At 47.0% G+C, this 19,343-nt stretch overlaps 1 protein-coding gene across 6 annotated transcripts in view; it reads right to left on the bottom strand.

Annotated features, from left to right (window-relative positions):
* Positions 1-19,343, bottom strand: part of TRIO (trio Rho guanine nucleotide exchange factor) — a 322,397-nt gene that overhangs the window by 220,398 nt on the left and 82,656 nt on the right. The window contains exon 1 of one of the 6 annotated variants that reach the window (XM_045186310.3): positions 3,201-3,318. The exons of 4 other annotated variants lie outside the window; for them this stretch is intronic. Coding sequence is in view for 1 of the 2 variants with exons in the window: in XM_053913949.2 (XP_053769924.1) it covers positions 3,023-3,083 (61 nt within the window). In the remaining variant the exon portion in view is untranslated. Of the gene's footprint in view, positions 1-3,022; positions 3,172-3,200; positions 3,319-19,343 lie in introns of those variants that run through there. One more of the 6 variants, XM_053913949.2, reaches the window with a different exon arrangement.

The raw sequence follows: 19,343 nt of genomic DNA, 5'->3' as shown, positions 1-19,343 counted from the left end.
CCTTTATACAAATATATTTTTAATTATTACATAAGGTGCAGAAAGGTTTTCAGGTATATACAAGTCACATAAATTAGTGACACTAAAACGTCTCTCTGTGCACACGGACCTGCCCTGCAGTGGGAGAACGTAAAATACAATCGAGGGCCTTGTGGAACTCCGTCTATTTGGGAAAGCAACATACACGCGTGGTCAGTTCTGTGATACAGGTACCTAGTATGCAAATACCAGGACCACAGGGATTGGGATAGGAGGAGATGTCCTAGAAGATATAAAATTTGTGGGCAGGGAGGCGGGGGCGGGGGGGGGGGGAAATTATGGTGGGGGTTGACTGCCTAGCCGGAAACTGTCATCACTAGAAAGACATCGTGAAGAAGAGGGCACCTGCATGCCTGTGGTGCAGCCATCTGCACCCAAATATCTAACCCCGTGTGCACCCGTATCCCCCTAAACGTGCTCCCCACTGTGCGGGTCCTAGCGCAGTACCTGGCCCCACCCCAATCACCCCAGGGCCAAACCAGGAACCTGGGCTTCTCCTTGCTCTCCGCCCTCTCGTGTACTCCTGCAGACTCTGTGATTTAACTGGCACATCCTGTCTGCCTGTCCCCCTGGCCAGCATCTCCCTGTGTGGGTTACTCCAGCAATCTCCTAGTGGCTGTTCATTCGTGTCTCCCTCTGATCCAATTGGGCCACTCCCCTAACATACATAGGGGCCTTGGCTGTGTGGCTCAGTTGTGGTTGGGTATAGTCCTGCAAACCAAAGAGTCACAGATTCAATTCCTGGGCAGGGCAAACACCTGGGTTGTGGGTTCAGTCCCCAGTCAGGATGCATGCATGAGGAAACAAATTGATGTTACTCTCTCACACTGATGTTTCTCTCCCTCTCTTTCTCCTTCCCTTCCTCTCTCTCTAGAATCAGTAAAAGAAAAAAAATAAACATACATCTCCCACCATTTTACTACCCTAAAATCCTTCAGATAAAGTCCAGACTCCCTGACACGGCACAAAATCCCTCCTGATCTGATATCTGCTTGCCTCTGCAGCCTCACTAGTTCCCCACACCAAGAATTCTGATCACCAGCAGGTAACACACACCCGCGCTCACGCTGCTCTCCCACATGCCTAAAACACCCTGCCAACCTCCCTACATACACATGTCCACATACACTAACACACACACACTCTTCATCTTCACAATTCCTCCCCAAAGTCTCAGATGAAGACTTGCCCCTTCTGCGACACCCCTCCTGCTGGATCAGACCCTCACCCTGCACTCCCGCGGCACCCCGAACCCGTCTCCCACTGCACAGTGATGATCTGAATGTGCACCAGGGCCCCTTCTCTGGAAGGCGAGTCCTTTGAGGGACGGGGCTGTCCTGAGTCTAGCACACGGTGCCGGTGGCTGCACAGCACAGCGCCACCGCAGTCAGAGCTCCAACCCCAGCTCGTGAAACCTCCCAGTACTTGTGCTTGGAGCGTTTGAAAATTGTAAGTGGCCCTGGCTGGCGTGGCTCAGTGAACTCAGTGCTGGCCTGGTTCACTTTCCGGTCAGGGCGCACACCTGGGTTGCAGGACCGGTCCCCAGTTGCTGGCGTGTGAGAGGCAACTGATCGATGTATCTCTCGCACATCGACGTTTCTCTCCCTCTCTTTCTCCCTCCCTTCCTCTCTAAAATTAAACAAATAAAATCTTTTTCTTTCCTTTTCTTTCTTTTTTAAATTTATTTATTTTTAGAGAGCAGGGAAGGGAAGGAGGGAGGGAGGGAAACATCAATGTGTGGTTGCCTCTCACACGCCCCCAACTGGGGACCTGGCCTGCAACCCAGGCATGTGCCCTGACTGGGAATCAAACCAGCGGCCCTTTGGTTCACAGGCCAGCACTCAATCCACTGAGTCACACCAGCCAGGGCACAAATAAAATCTTTAAAAAAAATTTAAGTGGAAGTCTCCAATTTGGAGTTCTGTGCAAAGTATCCATCTAATCACAGACAGCAACAGCTCAAAACAGTCGACCAGCTGTACGAAGTCATCTTGAGGAGGCTAAGGTGACTGCTTAGTGCTCTGTCTAGTACATTCAGTGACTAGTGCATTCATGTACTGCATTCATGTATTTCACATAAAATTACATTCACATATTTTTATCTACATCTGAAAGTAGGAAACGCTGACTTGAGGGTATTTACAATGTAAGTAAAAGTTACTTTTCTACCCCAGCCAAAAATATTTAATTAATTACGGAAAGTGTCTTGACAGAGGAACAGGCTGTGCTTGGGGAGGAGAGGATCTGGGGGCTTCTCGCTTCTCCTCCTCTGCCACCAAGAGGAGTGCAGAAACCACTCTCAGCTGAAGGGCTGAAAAGCTATTTCCATTTGGATTTAACTCCAACACAAACTCACTAGGAAGATGTATCTTTAATATCAACAAAGGATTTGGCAGAACTTTCTACCAGCCAGTCCTTCAACGAGGCTTAGAATTGGTATTTTTAATCACGTGGCATTCGGGGAGGACATGTTTACACCTGGTCTCTCTTAAGCCCTAGGGGTTTCCCCCTAAATGGGATGTCCCTGATTTTAAGGAGCTTACAGTCAAAAACAAAATAAAACGAACAGGAGACCCGCAGTGGCTTTAACAATGTACGTGCAACAAGCGAAGCCTGATGGACAAATAAATGTCTTGCAAATACATGTACTGTATTTATATATGTGATATAGATAAAAAATGTAGACATTGCTGCAATCAATTAGGCAAATTCATCTAATAGTAGTACCTTTGTCACTGAAATCTTGTATCCATCACAGGCACTTAAATTAGGTCCTATTTTGAAAGGGCTGGAAAACCCTTGCTGTAGAGTCACGCCACAAAGCATGAAGTAAACAATAATAGAAAGAATGTGTTCAAAGGTCGACACTGTTATGTTTTTATCATTAGAAACCCACTTGGTAACTTACATACGGCTGTCCTGCCTAAGTTGTTCAGTGAACCTGCTGTGCTTTGACAACCTTCTTCCCGTTTTTCTGAATTACCAGAAATACGCTGTGGCACGTCTGCTGTCCAGGACACAAGCAGGGGCAAGCTCAGCCCCATCCTCCATGGGTTTGCCGCCAGCAGAAGACAGAGCCTGGAACAGGACTAGACTCCTAAGAGAAGCAATTCTGCCACCCCGAAGCAAGGACAACAACAACAAAAGCTTCGTTTTATAACCTGTTTGTTTTCAGGTTGAATTCCGAGTGCAGCCCGCAGTTAAGTGTGCAGTTTTCTTCCAGAACCTCCGTTTAGCCTAACAAGATCTGACTGCTCCACAAGTATGTTAGCCCTGAGGCAGAGCTGCTGGGAGAAGGGCCACCTGACTTTGGTCACAGGTAATGTGACCTGTTTTAAGATTACACCAATGAGGGCAACCTCAGCCTTTAGGACTCGCTGGTTGTTAAGGTGAAAGCAACCTCTTTTGCTCCTGTTAACTCAGGTTGCTGGTGTCCTGCCTTACCCTCATTTCCGAGAGGGGGAAAAAAGTTCTAGTAAAAAGGGCCCTATCATTTACCTTCCTACCGAATTCCTAATAAGAAATTTAAGAAACTACAAAAAAGGGCTGAGAAAAGTAATGCATCTGCTAATGTGAAAAACAAAGAGAAATTCATCCATTCTCTCTCTACCTTTCCTGCCACCTCAAATTCCCTTCTGCACCCATACAAGAGTTTTTTTAAAAGTCTGGTCACGAAGGTGTTTATTTAAGCCAATAATTTAGATATGCGGATGGGAAGACAAATTTCTATATAAAAATGGATTTAATGTGAATTGACTCACGAGCACTTTGTATTTTTATGCACTTTCATTGATGAGGAGAAAAAGATGCAAATTCACAGGGTGAAGAGGACAGAAATGCCCCAGAGGGCAGGAACCCTCTGGGAGGGGGGCAGGAAGCTAACAGGGAAGGAAATCCCTGCTGGGGACCTGCTGACCTTGAGGAGATTACCAGCCCACACAGCCTCCTCCCTTGATTCAAGGTCCAAGTAGGAGCTCAGTGAGCAGAAGCCAGCATAGGCTCAGGGGACCGTGCACTTGGGGGCGAGGCTGTGACCCTCACCAGAGGTGAAGCAGCTCCAGCTGTGTGACCGACCACATAACTCACCATCCCATCTGGAACAGTGCTGATGCCAGAGGCTGAGATGACAGGTGTCATCTGGGCCTGTGCGGAGGTCACAGGGCCTCCTCCTGCTTGCTATGGGGTCCCTCCCATAAACAACCCTGGGAGGAGGAAGGGAGAGGTCAAACTGTCCAGCAAGTTGACTTCTGCAGACTTGGGCTCTGCAGCGCCCAAGGTGAGAGCCAAAGTCCTATTCCTTGGAGCCTGGGGAATCTGTTTTCCTTTCTCTTCAATCCCCTAATTGCTAAGTCAGTGTTTTATCTACCAGGAATCCCAGCGAACACTTTTTCCCCAATTAGCTCAGTATAGAAATGCAAATGGCACTGCAATAAGGACATGTAAAATCAGGTGTGTGGTACTCTTTCTCCAGTTCCCTCAGCGCCTGCAGGCCCTCTGCAGTATCGCACAGAGACCTAAATCCACCTGTCAGCCAGGTGTACAGGACACGCAGGAGATGACACAGGGTTACAAGCAACTTCCTTCCAAGGGAGATAGGACACAGACACAAGAGGTGTGGAGAGGAAGTCACACCTCACTTCCAAAAGCATTCCGTCACACAGACATCACCCGAGCGCCAGTGCCCTGACTCAAAACTAAAGTCTCCGTCCAGGTTCAAGAGCATCTAGTGCAGAGCCAGGGCTAGAGCTCCCCCCACCCCCCATTGCCAGTGGGAAGCCAGGGCTGGCTCTGAGAACCGACTGGCAAACAGCACCCAGAACACAATAATGATTATTACCACTGGCATCTGAGGAAGCAGCTTCTTCTTAGAGGTGTGCATTTGGTAAGTGCTTTAAATAAGTGAATTTGGGGCAATTTTGCCCATTTACTTGCAATTACTGCATTCTATAAGGAGATGCATCTTGACTCAAAAAAGTCAAAAAATAGAATTGAGACATGTAGTTATTGTCATACGCCACAGAAAAAAATTCTTATTTTTTAAAAAATCACAGTCATAATAGATTAACCTTGGCAATTTCCTTCTTCTGGGACTGACTATAAATACTTTAAGGGACTAAAAGACTATTAAAAATCAGAACGCTCATCTGCCTGAGAGTGTTCAGCAGTTTATCCTGAGCGCTTGTCCCACTCTTGCCCAGGGGCACCCCACTGGCACCTGAGCATTCTTGAGGTCCTTCTACTCTGTTCCCATCTATGGTAAGGGGCAAATCAGGACACAATTAATTAGAAATGACACAGACGAGAAAAAAAATCACGTGAAGGGAATACATTTTTTGGAAGAGATCCCACAACGTCTCACTAAAATAGTGGCAACAAACACTTTAATAACCCCAAAAGTGCTCCCTTTCTGACACCTTTTCACCACACGCCCCTCGGTTGTCAGAAGCCCGCCCACTAGTGTATGAAGCCCTTCTCTCCTGCTTTGATGGGGTAGGGAGAAGGGATCACAGCCACGCTATTACTGGCGGCTTTACCAGCCAGGACCTGAGCTTGCTCTCAACCCCTGGCTCTGGTGGAGATGCCAGCATGAGCTGGTGTGTTGCCCAGAAGGAAAAGGGCAGCCGGCTCCCAGGTCCAGGCCCTCCACCTGCACACGCCCTGTGCCCAGGCATCTTTAACTCGAGGAGGAGGTCGCGTTCTACCTCTGTGAAGCTACCTTGCTCAGGCCTGAGGCCAGAAGGCACAAACAGGCCACACTCTCCCTCCGTCCTCATCTTCCACTGTCAGTCTCTGTCGTTAGTGGACGATGGTCTCTCATTTTGACTGATGAACAAGAGCAAACAGGATTTCCCCGCTCTGGCTGGACACGTAGTGAACACTGAAAAGAACAGCTGCCTGCGCTGTTCAAAAAGATGCTGCCCTTTGCCCATACACTGTCCCCAGCTGCCCCGCCCTCAGTTCCTCTGGTGAAGGCAGAACTCATTCGCAAGTAAGTTTGTAAAGTGGTGAAAACCACACCACCGTTCTCCTTCTTGGTTCCTTGCGCAAGCAAGACCAGATGGCCCTGTGCAGGCTTGCAGCATGCCATCAGTCACCCTGCAGTGGCACCACCTCAAAACCTCAAAGCAGGAGGACAGGTGGGTGCTATTATAGTAAATAACTTCTAAGAGCCCCGATGGCTTTAAGTATTCAATTATTCACGTCATGGTAGAACACAAAGGCTCTTCAATCAATTTTTCTAATTCTTCCAGCTACTGAAAGGAAAGCCCAAGCAAAAGAGGCCCCAGACTTAGAAGCAAGCAGGCTGGTCTGCACACAGGCGGGTTATGTGGACCACCTGCACACGTTGGGACCGCCCTCCTGTTTAAGAACCAGGGCACTGCTAGTACCTTAGAAGCCTTCTCCACACCCATCCCGAGGGTTCCCACCTCCTGGCTCCAGACCCAACCACTGCACTGACTTTTAGGATAAACATTTCCTTGCTTTTCTTTATACTTTTGCCATTTACCAAATCAATCGGTACACGTATTCATTTGCTTGTCTTTGAGCTACACAGGAACGTAATCATACTACACACATTCTCTTGTGACTTATCTCGGTGTGGACGGTTAATCTACACTGATGTGCATGCTGAGCTATATTTAATGCTCTGTTCTAAGACTGTACCACAAGCTTCTTGCAATCTTGTTAATGGACATTTCCTCTGCCTCCATTTTTGCTACTGTAAGTGAGGCTGCTATGAACGGCCCAGCCCACATACCCCAGAACACACTTCCAGTGCCTGTCTAGGCCTGGGGACGGGCTGAGGGGAGACACTGTGGGTCCGCATTCACGCACCTCCCCAAGTGTACGAGGTGATGCCAAACTGTTCTCCCACATGGCGGTACTCTACATCCTTTGCAGAGGATGCACTTGCTCTGCTTGTCGGATGAGTCGTGTATTGTTTTAAAGGAGGCAACCATTTGGTCAATTTTACCAAAATGAGTTGAAGAAAACAAAACCAAGCAGATTAAGGGGCAAGAGATTAGTTTAAAATTAATTTGGACTTCTAACCTCTCCGAGCTAATGGAACAATAAACCAGATTTTCACATTTCACCCTGAAACTCTGACAGTGAAAGAACAGGATACCCCAGATGTTTCCCCTTCTATTTCCATCTCCACTGAGTTCCCCTAATAGTTCCTCCTATTTAAAACTCCTAGGAGCCACTGCCAAAAAGGAACTGCTCCAGAGACCTGAGCAGAAATTCTGCCTCCAACCTCCAAAAGGCCCGTGTTCCAAAACTTTGTTAGTAAATTCACAGTTACTCAATTATGTCAATTACCCAAAGACATAATGATATAGGTTAGTCTTGGGGTGCCAGGGGTTCCCACAAAAACCTATCTGATACACAATGACTCATCCATGCTACTGGCGTCACACGGAGCAGAAACAGGGAGGATGGAGCCAAGGCACCGGGTAGGAAGACGGCTCTCGCCTTCACTGTCCTCCCACCTGCCGAGTGCTCGCTCTCCAGGTTCCCCACCCTTCCGCCTACCTGACCGCTAACACAGCAAGCAGCAGGTCACAAAGGCTGTGGTCTCAAGACCCCTTTACACGCTTGAAACTGAGTATCCCAAAGAGCTTCAGTGTCTGTTCATTCTTCCTGCCGTCTATTCATTCTGTGCGCATGAGATCTACATAGCTGATACGGATGCCTACCATATTGAACTAAAAGCTGAAATAGTTTAAAAGATTGATTTCTTTAAAAATAATGTTGCGTTAAACCCATTACATGTTAACAATAATACTTTCTATTTAAAATATCAGTATTTTCCAAAGTAATCAGGAAGAAGGTTGGCACTGTTTTACAGTTTTGAAACTGGCTTTGATCGTGATTCGCCATCTGCTCCGGCCCTCAATCTGCTGTGACAGCACAAGCCACACGGCCACAGGAGAACATCACTCTACACCTGGGGGAGGATGAGAGCGACAAAAAGCTGACTACACAGCAGGTTCCTGAATAACATAATTTCATTCAACATTGTTTCATTATAACAGCGATAAGATGCCTTAGTTAACTCGTGTTTACGTCCATTAACCTACGGTAAAATTGGTTTTGTTACACGTTGTCTCACTTAAAGTCGCAGAACCTATGGACATTAAGTGAGGACTTACTGTATTTGCCTACTGTGAAAAGAGCTTTAACTCGCAGACCCCCTGAAAAGTTCCTGGGGAGCCCGAGGGGTCCTGGAACCACACTCTGAGAACCACTGCCCTAAAGCAATGCTCCTCAAATGCTTTTGCTCAAGAACCTCACCACCAAAGAATTTTACTACACGCCACCAAGCATGTTATAAATGTACTAGCGTGCTAGTATATTACATAACCCCAAACAGACATTTGAAAATCATAAGGTATACATAACCATCTGTGAAAAGCTTCGGGCGTTTTCTTCCACACCCAGGAGGCCATGGTGCTCACCCCCCCACCCCCCGTGAATGCAGAGCTCCCAGCCTCCCTGGAACGAGCATTGCCCATCCTTCAGCAGCGTTCCTCTGGGTACCACGGGAAAGCCAGTGAAATGACAGGGCCATGCGCATCAGGGTTTCCTTGGCCAAAAAAAAAGCTTCTTGTGATTTTGAAGCCAGGCTCCCCAGTGAGGGAAACAGGGGTGCTGCGTATGGCTGAACCCCAAGCCCAGGAGCCCTGAGTGTTTGCGCCGGTCCTACAGGAGAGTGCCCAGGGCTCAGCTGCCCTGCTCTGCACCCATTCCCTGCCCCACCCCCCCAGCCACGAGCCTGGTGGAGGCGAGGACGGCTGCACACTGGCCCAGTGCAGAACCCCGTCCCTCTGCCCCTCTGCAGTGTACTACAGGGACCATGCCTTCTGGTTTACAAACTAAACCAAGTAAAAACCCACGCTGGCTCACAGACAGGCCACCTAGTCTCGGCGGAGAAATTCCGATCTGGAAAGGACAGTTTTAAAGGAATGTTCCAAGGAATGGTTAATTCGTTTCTGGAGCTCCCCTGTCATCTTTTGTTGTTCCTACAAGAGGTGCAACAGAAAGCACAGGGTGTCCCTCGAGAGCCGCGCCTTGGAAACAGGCCCCACGTCGAGAACAGGTGAGTCCCTCAGCAACACAGGAGAGGCCACCTGAAGAATGCAACCTATGGCAGGCTGAAGATGAATACATAAATACGTTTACGTCAAGGCAGGGAAGGTGGACTGAGGCCAGGCCATCCAGTGAGGCGGCCAGGCTCGGCCCTGAGCAGGGGCGGGAAGGACGGGGAGAAAAGACTAGATGGAGAATGACCACAAACGGAAACACAATTAGATCTGTCCACTGATGTGATGGAAAAGCAACAGCCCTGACATACTGAAAATGTCTCCAGAGAGTCTTGCACAAAAGATGCTTAATTTTGAATGAGACGAAATCTTGACACAAAATTACCACAACTGAGTATTCAATCAGAAAGTGACCTTTTCCTTTTGTAAACAAGTATAAACAAAGCCAAATTGGTATTTATTTTTATTTCAGCATCTTATTTTACAAGATCTGGTTAAGGCTAAAAATACAATAGCTTGGGAAGGACATCTTTGAAAAGGCGGCTCCTTCAGAAGCCTCTGCTAAGGCTTCACTGCCATCTCACAGGCTGGCCAAGTGGGGTCAAGCCAGGTGAACCATCCCCATAAGTAAAGCCACACCCCCAGGGAATAGAGGCTCCCGCCACTGTGGCTGTTCCCAAATGCCCTGGTCCCCTCAGGTCCTTGACCTGAGTCACCCTCTCACCCAACCGGCACCTCTTACTTCACCAAGAAAAGCCAGGTTGTAAAATACTAACTAGGTCACTAGATTTTTTCCCTTCTACATCCAAACAGCTCTACTGCTGACTTCCATTCTGATTTTAGAGAAGAAACAGTCTTTCCTCGAATAATCAATCTCCCTCTGATCCCATGGCTTCTGTTGGCACCTGCTTCATGTACCAAGGAGGCTGCTCCCAGCCCTCACCCCTCAGCCCTGCAGATGGACTCAAGGCCCCCGCTGTCCACTGAAGTGACAGTCCCCCCCTCCCTGGCCGCAGGAGGCTTCAGAGGGGTGACAGCAGGAGAGCGCCCACAAGTGCTCAGCACTGGCGCTCTGCACAGCCAGCTCGTACTGCCTGGGCCCCACACCTCGGCGCCGCGCCGTCCAGTCCAGAGCCTGCGCCATCCTCAGGGAGGGAGCGCGGCCATCCCAGCCTGGGGAGCGGTGAGGCTGCAGGTGGCCACGCGTGTCATGTGGGTCGATGGCAGCACAGAGAGTGTTCCTCTCAATCTCCCATCACCTCAGACTCGAAGTTCTCCCAATAATAATGCACTCTCAGAAGCTGGGATTAAGGTGCTACGATGTTATCTATGCTGGAGCTAAGCACTGTCACTTTACGTGCAGCCCATAAAAGCTGATCGAAATTCGTGCTGGCGGAGCTTCACAGAAAGGCCCCCAGAGGCATGTGGCCCCCTCAATCATGGAAACCTCGTGAGTCCTTAAATATCAGAGGTCACAGCACCTGACCACTGCAATGACATCACCCAGAAAGCCAGGCATGAGAGTGCAAAGCTGTCTGGATGTCATTAAGCCTCCGTGGCTGGGGACTCACAACACACCCAGGAACTCTTAACAACTGGCAACAGAATTACCAAGGTCGCTTGAGAAGAAGGAAGACTCCACTCCTAATCTTTCCTTTAAAGAAAAAAAATCACTGGGATCAAATGCAAAGCGCTCCCCTAGCCCGGCTCTGTCTTCTGTGCAGTGCAGCAGCCCCAAAGCAGCCCACGACCCGGCTGCCATTTCTTCCCTGCAACGGTGGGTTTTAGAAGCTGTGGGTGAATCTAATGAGTAAACGCAGGAAGGTGTTTCACCCAGAGCTGAACAAATAAGGGCGCAGTCCACTGTAGCGATTACGTAGCTGCTACTGCCCTAAGTCAACAGGATGGAGTGACAACCACAGAGGAAGGGCAGCCAAAAGGCAGCCCATGTGGTTAAAAAAAGATGTGCTTCTCTATGCATTCAGCTGGCCGTGGTCGTCTTCCTGTTCACCACACTGGTGCACAGGCTCAGGTGCGCTGCTGTGAGAACTCACGAGAACGCAGTGGAAGAAAGGGAAAAGCCCACGCTGTGAGCATGTTACCCTCTAATAAATAGGCAAGTGGTTGCTAATGGCAACAGAGCCCCCCTCCCCCAGTGTTAAATCTGTGCACACACAGTCTCCATGGCTCTCTACAGCATGCTACTCTGGTCATGTTTCTGCAAAAGAGTCACCCACGGAGCGTGAAGGCACACACATGTATAAACAGGTATATGCACAGCCTTGTGAGGAGGAGTGAGGCACTGCAAGAGGAAAGCGATCTTAATTCCAAGCGCACAGTCGTTCCAAGCTGATGAAGCGCTGGCAGCGAGCGCAGAGGTACCCGTGTGAAGACAGTGACGGCATGCTCATGCCACGTGGCCGCAGTGAAAAAGATTACATCATCCCCTTTGTGCAAAGATGAGCTGCAGAGAAGCAACTGCTCGCTAGTTTAGGTGCCACACGGGGCTGTGCTACAGTCAGCTGCAGTTTCTGTGACTGACAGTCGCCCTTATTTCTCCTTTGTGTCAAAAATAAAGCGTGCCCCAAAGATGATCAAATCGAGCAGCGTGGATTCTCTAACAAATTCGTATTCACGGCTACCCTGTGCCTTCTGAGGTACACTGTTTCTTAGCAGGGTAATTCCTAAAACTGGAAAGGGAAAAGAATAGGTCTTTTTACAAACCAGGTACAAAAACTGGCAGAACATTCATTCATTCCAGGATCTACTCTGGTCCCCACTCAGTGCCAGGTGGCACGTTACGGGTCTACACCTGGTGGCCACATTCTCTCACCATGAGATGGAGCTGCTCGGGGCGTCAGGGAGCCGAGCCCTCACAAGTCTTTAAACCAGCCCTCAGGCAGGGCTGTAACCCAGGTCAGAATTCTGCTCTGTTCCTTTTAAAATGATTCTATTAAACAGGCAAGCCGTGAGTCAGCCCCGAATGTCATTAATTACCCTGCTCACAAAATGTGTCCCGCAAACAAAGGCCTGCCCTCCCCTGAGCCTTATGTGCAGCCTGGCACCAATTGTTGTGCTCAGGGTCCCAGCCAGCTGATGACCTTGAAAGTGTGAATCAGACGGACACAAAGGAACCAATGGAGCCCGAACCCTGTGAGCACGTTCTGTGGTTCTCTGTCGGTAAGTCCCTGCTCTAACGCCCAGAAAGTTCAGCTGTTTTTCAAGCCAAAGTAATAATGAGGCTGTTTGTCTCACCCCACCTTTGTAAATGGCCTTGGCCGGGGTGATGGGCAGTCAGAGAAGGGGTCGGCCTTACCACAGGCTGAGTGTCATCAGCTTCATGAGGGCAACCTCTCACCCCGTGTCTAGGATGGCTCTAGAGCCCAGAAAGCAACAGAGTCCGCAATCATTTGCCACCTTTCCATTTCCAGGGCAACTCTACCAACAAGACCATGTCCACTTCTCCGCATATTCCCCCTGCGTCCACCAGTGTAGAAGTCACACACTCGCCCCTGAGAAACAACACACACGTCGCCCTGCAGAACACACGGGTGTGTCTGTGTGTCCCATGAAAACTCTCCCACTACATTCAGTCCATTTCCAAAAACCAGTTTCAAATGATCAAGAATTCCTTCAATACAATTTCAATTTCTGAGTTCGCCTATGCTACAGGCTCAACTATAGGCTATAGGCTAAAGAATGAATTCCTTTAAAGACTTCAATTGTTTATCATAACAGGATACATCAAAATAAAACTGTCCCCTTAAATTTGAAAATAAGTAAATTGCACATTATTAAAATTTTTAATAATTCAGACTGATCTTGCCTAGAATTCCAAGGTTTTTACCCACATGTCAAAACAACAGGCTGAGGCGGCACAGTCCAAACCCCCCTAGTGACAGGAACAGGGCATTCCCGTTGTCCGGAACTGGGCTCAGACAGAGAGGGTAGAGGGGCAAGCTCCCGTGCACTCTAACAGCGGACCCCAGGCACAACTCTGCGGGGCCTCCTGGGAGGCACGGGGCCCAGCAGAGCCCTGGTGTCAGCCCCTTGCTCTGCAGGCGAGGGGAGGAGAGCAGGCCGTAAAGACACCAGCCACTCCTCCCAGTGTGGACGGCACACAGACTGCTGGTGTGAGTACAGGAGCCAAGGAGAGCGGCCCGGGGACGGCCCGATGGGACAGGTAGCCCACGGGGGGGGGGGGGGGGGGGGGGGCGGGGGGCGGTGCACCTTCAGGAGGAGAAGATCTGGAGGGAACTATAAAAAGGCCACCTCACAAGTGTCTAGGAACACTTCAGGTATGGGGGGGGGGTCTCCAAAGAACCCAAGAGACAGAAAGACAGAGAGAGAGACAGAAGCAGGGAGAGGAAATACGAGAGAATAGCAGGTAACAACAGTCACCCTTTCCTCTCCTCTGTCCTGCCCCCCCTAGAAAGGCAGAAAGGAAAGGGGTTGGGGGCAGGGGGCGTGATGGGAGGTGAATAGATATGACCCTTTCCCTGCAGCTGGTCTGCAGAAATGGGGAACAGGGGTGGAAGGGGGCTTAGAGGCCTGAACTGTGGAAGAAGAGTTTTGAGCTGGATGAAGGAGTGACATGGTTTACACTGGTCTGGTCCCTTAATGCCCAGAGCAAGGCCTTCCTGGCAGCCTGAAGAGAACTGTCAGCTCCGGGGCCTGCCTGAGAAGCTACCAAGAGGTGGAGACAGGTGGGGCAAAGCCCAGCCCACCCCTGGTTGTATCTTCCCAGTTCCCACAGCTCTGTGAAGTGGTGTGATGTGGCTTTACAGGCAGACTTGCTATTTTAAACTATGGACAAAGATATTAAGTTCCAGGAGCACATGGACCTCCCAGGCCTGACTGATATTAAACCTGAGATTTCCCACCTAGTTTAACACCTAGTAAATGAAGTTTTAAATTTAAGAGAAACGAGGTATCAAAACTTTGATACTGTTGATCCTGCAATTAAGTTATATTTTATTTTTCTGTTTTAACAAGGCATTTTGTTTATTTTGAACTTTTGCCTTCTGACTTAAAATTGTCGGAAAGGCTACAGTGAAACACTATTACATATCAGATAAAAGAAACAGCTCAAGTTGAGAGGGAAGTAAAATTTACAAGGGATTTAAGTAAGTGAAGGGGCTGGATAATGTGTTTTTTCCATATATCATTAACTAAAAGTTACTTTCCAAAACCATCAAAGCATTATTTAATACACACTCCATGCCTAAGTAGCTTCCATTTTTACCTGTTTGGAATAGACACCATATAGTCAAAACTCAAAATGAGCTACCTAACTCCAAAGCCTCATTTAACTGAAATGGCCATCATTTGACAACCCCCCTGGATGGCAGTGGTGACAACAAAACCACAGGCCACAGGTTACACTGGATTCTGAAGCACCGAGCCAAAGTAACCCACCCCCTACACACTCTTCGGCCACTTGTTCTTCTCACTGACCTCTGTGTGCATAGGGAGACTGCCTCACAATCAGCGCCAGGTGCAGAGACGGCTGCTGCAAAGGCTCCTGACGGGCACAGAAAAGCCCTTCCAAGTTGAGGCACTGCCCATCCATGACAGCAGAACTGTCCCCGGCGTGGTCCGGCGTATACCACCATTAAGCAGTGACAGGAGGAGCTCTTAAGAAACCAAAGTTTTTGTGAGCAGCTGCGTCAAAAATAATCTAAGCCTTTCTTTCCTTAATCCAAAAGTGGAGGAGGGGAGTGAAGGACCAGCCGGCACAGCCCTGAATAAGGAACGCTGTCGCTGCAGGAAAGACTGAACCGTTTGAAAACTGGGCACCGATCCTACCACACCCATTCAAAAAGAGTGTTCTGGTTGAAATAAGACCCTCCAGAGAGAGGAGGGCTCCGATTTCGGGGGGGCACTGATGTAGAAACGATGCCAGCATTTTCAACAGGTGCAAAAGGGCTTCCACAATAACCTAACTTCACCACCCTGGACAAACGGACACTGACAGAGCGGCGATGTGAACGGTGGAGAACGGTCAAGCCATTCCAGGGAAACAACATTACAGATACTTTATCACAACAAATGCCATCTTTTCAATGACCCAAAAGATTCACGAGCTTTTTCAAACTTTATGTCAGTAATACTTTAGTGTTTGCTGTAGGGAATTTTGTACATGTAGCTCTCAAAGTTAAAATCACGCAGGCACAAACCTCACTCTCCCTGAGCTCCCAGCTGTGGTGACTGCAACCTCCCTGTAAGCGCTGGACCCCACCAGAACCCACCAGGATCCCTGGGCCCCTAAATCGGTGGCAAGGAGCAGAGCGCAGAGCTGCCGAGACACTGCCAAGGACACTGCTTTTTGCTACATGGGTGTCACTGTGAGGGGTGGGCAAATGTGGTCCCATGGGCCCATCAGAACTTCAAATCTACTTTAATAATTATTGCTTTTTTCTCTAATATTATTTTTAACATTATAATTCAGCAATATTACAGGGTAAGTCCATTTCTAGGGCCGGGCCTCAGAGCCTGGGTCCTAGTCTAAGAATTCTACAGGCAAATACACCCTAGAATGTAAATAACCAATTCAGAAATGTTGGCCATAAGCTGCTTGTAAGTATTCTATATATTCTTGTGAAAACTCGGTATCTCTAACAGCCTTACAAGAAAGCACTGTTTCTACCTACCTTCTCCAATTTGGAGAGGTAAGCCAGCCTTGTCCAGGATGTCCGCCACACTTAGGACAGACGCCGCAGAACCACAATCCGAACTCCCATGCATTTCTCTACTGAACGCTGTCATTCAAAAGGAAGCTGCAACTTCAAATGCAAAATAACCATCTTTACCAAAAACAGGTTACAGTTTTTACTTACATGAAAGAAATATCAGACCCCATGTTACCGAAATATTCTATTTAAAGACCTCAAAATTTTTCCATGATGGTTTATTTTCCTTATTTTAACTAATGGAACAAAAGCATAAAATGGCAAATCGGCTCATGTTTATCAGGCAGTGGCTAAGCAGCACCCGCCACCGCCTGCCGCCCCACCCCCGCTGCAGGAGTGGACCTTAAGAGGGACCCCTCTGCAGCCCCCTGCCCAGCTGCATCTGGGGGTATTAGTGTTAGCATACTAGCTAGTTTGTTGAACAGCAAGTGGAAAGCTTCAACGAGGCCTTCGCTATTTTTCTGGAAAATATCCTTTATTTGATGAATTAGGAAGCTCTAGGCTCCTGGCATGCCTATTCTGAAAACTGATCATACAAGACAAAAACTAATGAAAAATACACACAATTAACAGGGGAAAAACGGCCAGCCTACAAAAGTCGATATGGCCTTTTAATGCACCTAATTATCTTCATGGCATGTTTTCCTTATTAAATGTATGAGAAAGCAAAGGCTGGGAAAAACAGATTTGGCTTATATCCTCCTGCTGAATATATTTTTTAAAAAACTCAGACTACCACATTCATTATAAGAAATACTGTTTTCTCATTATCATCTCCATTTGGAGTCTATCTTTCCAAAAATCATTTTCTAATTTAAGAGACTCTCATAATAAAAGTGGCCATTACAGCAGGTACATGAAAACTTTTTAAAATCAAGCACCACAAAGAAAGAAAAATCAACCAAGGACCCTGTGAGCTAAAAACAACTTGATGGGGGTGAGGAGAAAGTTTACTAGCATTAGGGAATATAACCTTAAATCGAAATTAAAGTTAGCCTTTTAAAAAGAAAAACACTCCATTCCTAGGAAGAAGGATAAATGTGAATAAAGAGGAAAAAGAGAACAATAGCAAAATAATAAAGAAAAGAGAGAAGCCTGAAGAGCCACAGGGTGGGAGCTGCGGTAACCCTTGGCCCGGCACCCCTCCCAGCTCCTCCGGAGCATCTCTGGGGGGGATGGGAGGAGACAGTCTCCACCCAACACCTGCTGACTTGCCCCCGTGGCCCAGCATGAGGGACTCCCCTTGCGTGCTTATCACTGTGTGTGTCCATTTGGAAAGTCTCCTCTGCTGGAACTTACTAACAAGCAGTTCCAAGGTTCACCTGCAATTCACCTCCCCAAGTAGAGAGGGAGTTTAGAGAGGGTGGGGGTAGTGTTTCCCATTTCTGCTTCACTTTCCAACAAAATCCTCTATGGTGGGAATTTCAGGAGTCAAAGGGTAGATAAAAAGTTCCCAGGTCGCTACCTTGTCCTCATGATGTTCATTTGTGAAGGAGTACGGACACAAAACCAGAAACCCCTCTACACCTGGCAAGTAACACTTTATTTTCCTCTTGTGAGGATTCCCCAAAGGAAAAACCCTATCACCTTTAATAATATTTTTAATCATAAAAATTGACAAGACTTCAGATCTGCACGGGACGGTCTCTTACGAGTTTCATGTTTAACAACTTTTATTCTGTGCATACATTTTTATTATTTACATGATACATATATTCATATTCTAAGGCCATATTAATATAATACAGAAAAGAACTTTCTATCAGTCAGCTGAAAACACCAGATAGAAAATAGTAGCATGTAGTTAAGAGCAAAGGAATAAGACCACATTGCTTGAGTTCCAAAGCTGGTTTTGCCTCTTAGGAGCTGCGTAGCCTGGGATAAGCCACAACTTGTCTGAACCTCCATTTTCATCTCTGAAACATGACGTGCCCCTTGTAGTGCTGTGCTGTGGGTTAAAGCTGACACAACTCAAGGTTTCTGCCAATGCCTGGTACACGATAAGAACCACGGTGACCACGGGTGGTGGTGGTGGTGCTATTTTTTACTATGATTATTTAAAATGCTGTTAAAATAATTTACTTGCAATTTTACAAAAATTATAACAGTCAAATACACTGAATGGCTACCAGTAACTGTTCCAAGCTCCCCAGAAATATAAGTTGTCCCATATTTGGCACCAATGGGCTCTACGGCTGATATAACCAGCATATCTAACGTGTAAAACTGGAAGCAAACACAATACAGAGGGTGTCTGGGGTAAGAGCGAGAAGCAAGAAACTAAAGTGAGCAAATGTGTGTTTCAGTGTTACTGCTTTGCTTTTTCCAAACTGTGTTATTTACACAGTGAAGGAATTGAAATATGAAGGATGCTCCAATCAGAGTTTTAGAGCTGAAAATTTCTCTATATCCATAGCAAAATAAATATAAATATCAGCCCATGATAGGAATGGAGTTTCAATTAAATAAAAGGCTATAAAAACTTTTTTAAAGTATTGGGTTGGCCAAAAAGTCCTTTTATGGTTTCTTTGCAAAATAAAAGACACATTTTTCATTTTCACCAATAACTTTATTGATTTGGATACTTTGAGTATGTCAACTGTCTCCCACTATTGGCTTCTAGTGGGTAGAGGCAAGGGGTGCTGCTAAACATCTTCCAATGCATGAGACAGCCCCACAGCAAAGAATTATTTGACCAAAATATCAGTTGTACCAAGAAACTTCACAAACCACTTTGGACACATTTGACCCATCACAGCACCTTCTCCATACTCTGCACAAATCTTCTTTCTTTTTGTGTTTCAGTTGTGTTTTTAACTATCTTGAAATAATAAAGCATAATATGCTGAAAATGTTGCTTATTTTCTTCCATCTTCAACATTAAAATGGCTACACAATATTTGACCAGTTTTGGTGGGGTTTTTTAGTACACACTGATAAGACAGCTGTCACAATCCCATCTAACAAAATGGTTTTGAATGAAGTTAAAGACAACTCAGCACTACTGGAACCATCATACAGAAAAAAACTAAACATCTTTGGCCAACCCAAAACATAGTTTTACGTGGAGACCAGCACTGATTCTATGGACCCTCCCAGGCTGCTCCCATGGCATCTAATAAAGAAAACCCTAGTTGAGTACTTGAGCTTCCGACACACAGGTTTTATGATCATACTAAACGATCATTAAAAGATTGCAAAACCTTCTGCCTCCTCTGTAATTTCTACCTGGTTTCCCTAGATCGACATCATTCAATTCCCTATTATAATATAAGGCTACCTTATGATGTTCAAAGGATAATTACCTAACTACGAATTTGAATATGTATGAGACTTGCCCCATAAAAGGCCTCCATTTGTAATTAAAATAAAATAAAGGTATTTGGAAAATATTCTTCTTTGAATAAAACCCTCAAATTGTTTTCAAGATCTTCACCTAAAATAAACCCAGTAGCGGGAAGAAGCCTTAATTATAACACTGACAAATAACACAAAAGAATCAAAGTGGCATTTTTGTTTCTTTCAAGGTATTAAAATGCACTGCTATTTCTCTAAAAAATATATC

Source organism: Desmodus rotundus, chromosome 1 (genome assembly GCF_022682495.2).
Source record: "Desmodus rotundus isolate HL8 chromosome 1, HLdesRot8A.1, whole genome shotgun sequence".
NCBI lineage: Eukaryota > Metazoa > Chordata > Mammalia > Chiroptera > Phyllostomidae > Desmodus > Desmodus rotundus.
This window is presented reverse-complemented; position numbering and strand designations above follow the sequence as displayed.